Source organism: Neophocaena asiaeorientalis, unplaced genomic scaffold (genome assembly GCF_003031525.2).
Source record: "Neophocaena asiaeorientalis asiaeorientalis breed wild unplaced genomic scaffold, Neophocaena_asiaeorientalis_V1.1 scaffold46, whole genome shotgun sequence".
NCBI lineage: Eukaryota > Metazoa > Chordata > Mammalia > Artiodactyla > Phocoenidae > Neophocaena > Neophocaena asiaeorientalis.
In genome coordinates, this window is record NW_020175393.1 from 8,392,118 (window position 1) to 8,393,726 (window position 1,609).

A 1,609-nucleotide genomic window follows, 5' to 3' on the forward strand; every position below is an offset into this window, starting at 1 on the left:
TGCCATAGCCGTGCCAGGCTCTGTCACTGACCGATTAGCTCCGCTGTCTCCCAGACCCTTGCAGCATCAGGGTCAAACAAATTGTTTTCACGCTTCGTCAGAGGTTTACTTAATTAGTTCATTTGCAGTTAGATCTCTGTGTAGCTGGGGTTTTAGCAAAGACATCAAAGGAGGCTGACGAGAAGGCGGCTTCCTCCGATGCCCCGTTTTTGTTTTTGTTTCTGTTTTTTTCCCCATCCCTTTCCCTTCTTTGTGTCTCTTGGTCTGTCTGCTTTCCAGGCTGTGGGCGGGATTACAGGGTGGGATGGGGTGGGTGGTGACAGCAGAACCAGGGCCAACTTTCTCTTCTCCACCCCCTCCTCCCCCGGAAGACACCTCAACACCGAGCACGCCCTGGACGACCGGAGCACAGCCCAGTGCCGCGTGCAGATGCAGGTGGTACAGCAGCTGGAGATCCAGGTGTGGCCTCAGGCTGCGGGAGAGGGGCGTGGGGGGGCTCCCGCCCAGCACTCACTTTCCAGGAGGGATTTAGGGGGTCCCATGGAAGGGTCATCTCATGCTTTCTAGGTCCTCGTTACCATGGTTGTAAGGTGAGGGCAGTCCGATTCTGAGGGGGAAGCCAGGGTTGGGGGCCTCTCTGATGCGAGGTCCCGAAGAGACCCATACTAACACAAACAGCAAAAATGGTATGCATAGCTAACATACTGAGCCCTTACCTTGTGCTCTACTAAATACCTATGTGACGCAAGGGGTCCTCTGAACAGCCTTGTATGGTTGGTAGCTACTATTGTCGTGCCCAATTTACAGATACAGAAAACAGAGGCGTAGAGAGGTGAAGTAACTTGCCTCTGACCACTCAGCCAGTGGGTGGCAGAGCTGGGATTGGAACCGGGGCAGTCTGGCTCCGGAGTCTACACTCTGCAGCACGGAATACTCAGGAGGCTACTCAGGACAGTCCATCAGGCAGTCAATCAATATTTACCCATGTCCCTCTGGCACCTCGCAGAGCTCCCTGCGCGAGAGGGTGGTTGTAAAAGATCTATTGAATCTATGAAGAGGGGTGAATGAATCATTCATCCATCCCTGCATCTCCATTCAGTGTGTGAGGGCACTCTCACACACAAGTGCCACTGAACTTGGGTGTTGTTCAGCCACAGCCTCTGCTCTCGAGGGGGAGGAAAGGCGTGTGCTGTTGGGAAGAAGGCCCCCCAGAGTGCAGCGGCTGTGCGGGGGTCTAGGCTGGGGACACACAGTCTGGAGAAGCGGGGAGGGCTTCATGGAGCCTGCAGCCCCCAGTCCTGGCTTTGCGGGTGTGAGGGGCCAGAGGGGCAGGGAAAAGCCAAGGTCTTCCGGGAGCAAGGGACGGAGGGAGCTGGGGTACCAAGGGCGGGGGCGCATGGTGGTGACGGCCTTGGTATGTGGAGGAGGAGGGCCCGACTGCCCCTCCCCGCCACCAGGCACAACCCCTGCTCACCTCCCACCTCTCCACAGCTCGCCAAGGAGAGCGAGCGGCTGCAGGCCATGATGGCCCATCTGCACATGCGGCCCTCGGAGCCCAAGCCCTTCAGCCAGCCAGTGAGTGACTCTCCCCTCCCTGCGGCCCTCCAAG

General features: G+C 57.7%; 1 protein-coding gene across 1 annotated transcript in view; it reads left to right on the forward strand.

Annotated features, from left to right (window-relative positions):
- FOXP4 (forkhead box P4) overlaps positions 1–1,609 on the forward strand; it is a 35,384-nt gene that overhangs the window by 24,312 nt on the left and 9,463 nt on the right. The window contains exons 10-11 of the mRNA XM_024766232.1: positions 368–459; positions 1,492–1,575. Of these exons, the coding sequence (XP_024622000.1) occupies positions 368–459; positions 1,492–1,575 (176 nt within the window). The remainder of the gene's footprint in view (positions 1–367; positions 460–1,491; positions 1,576–1,609) is intronic.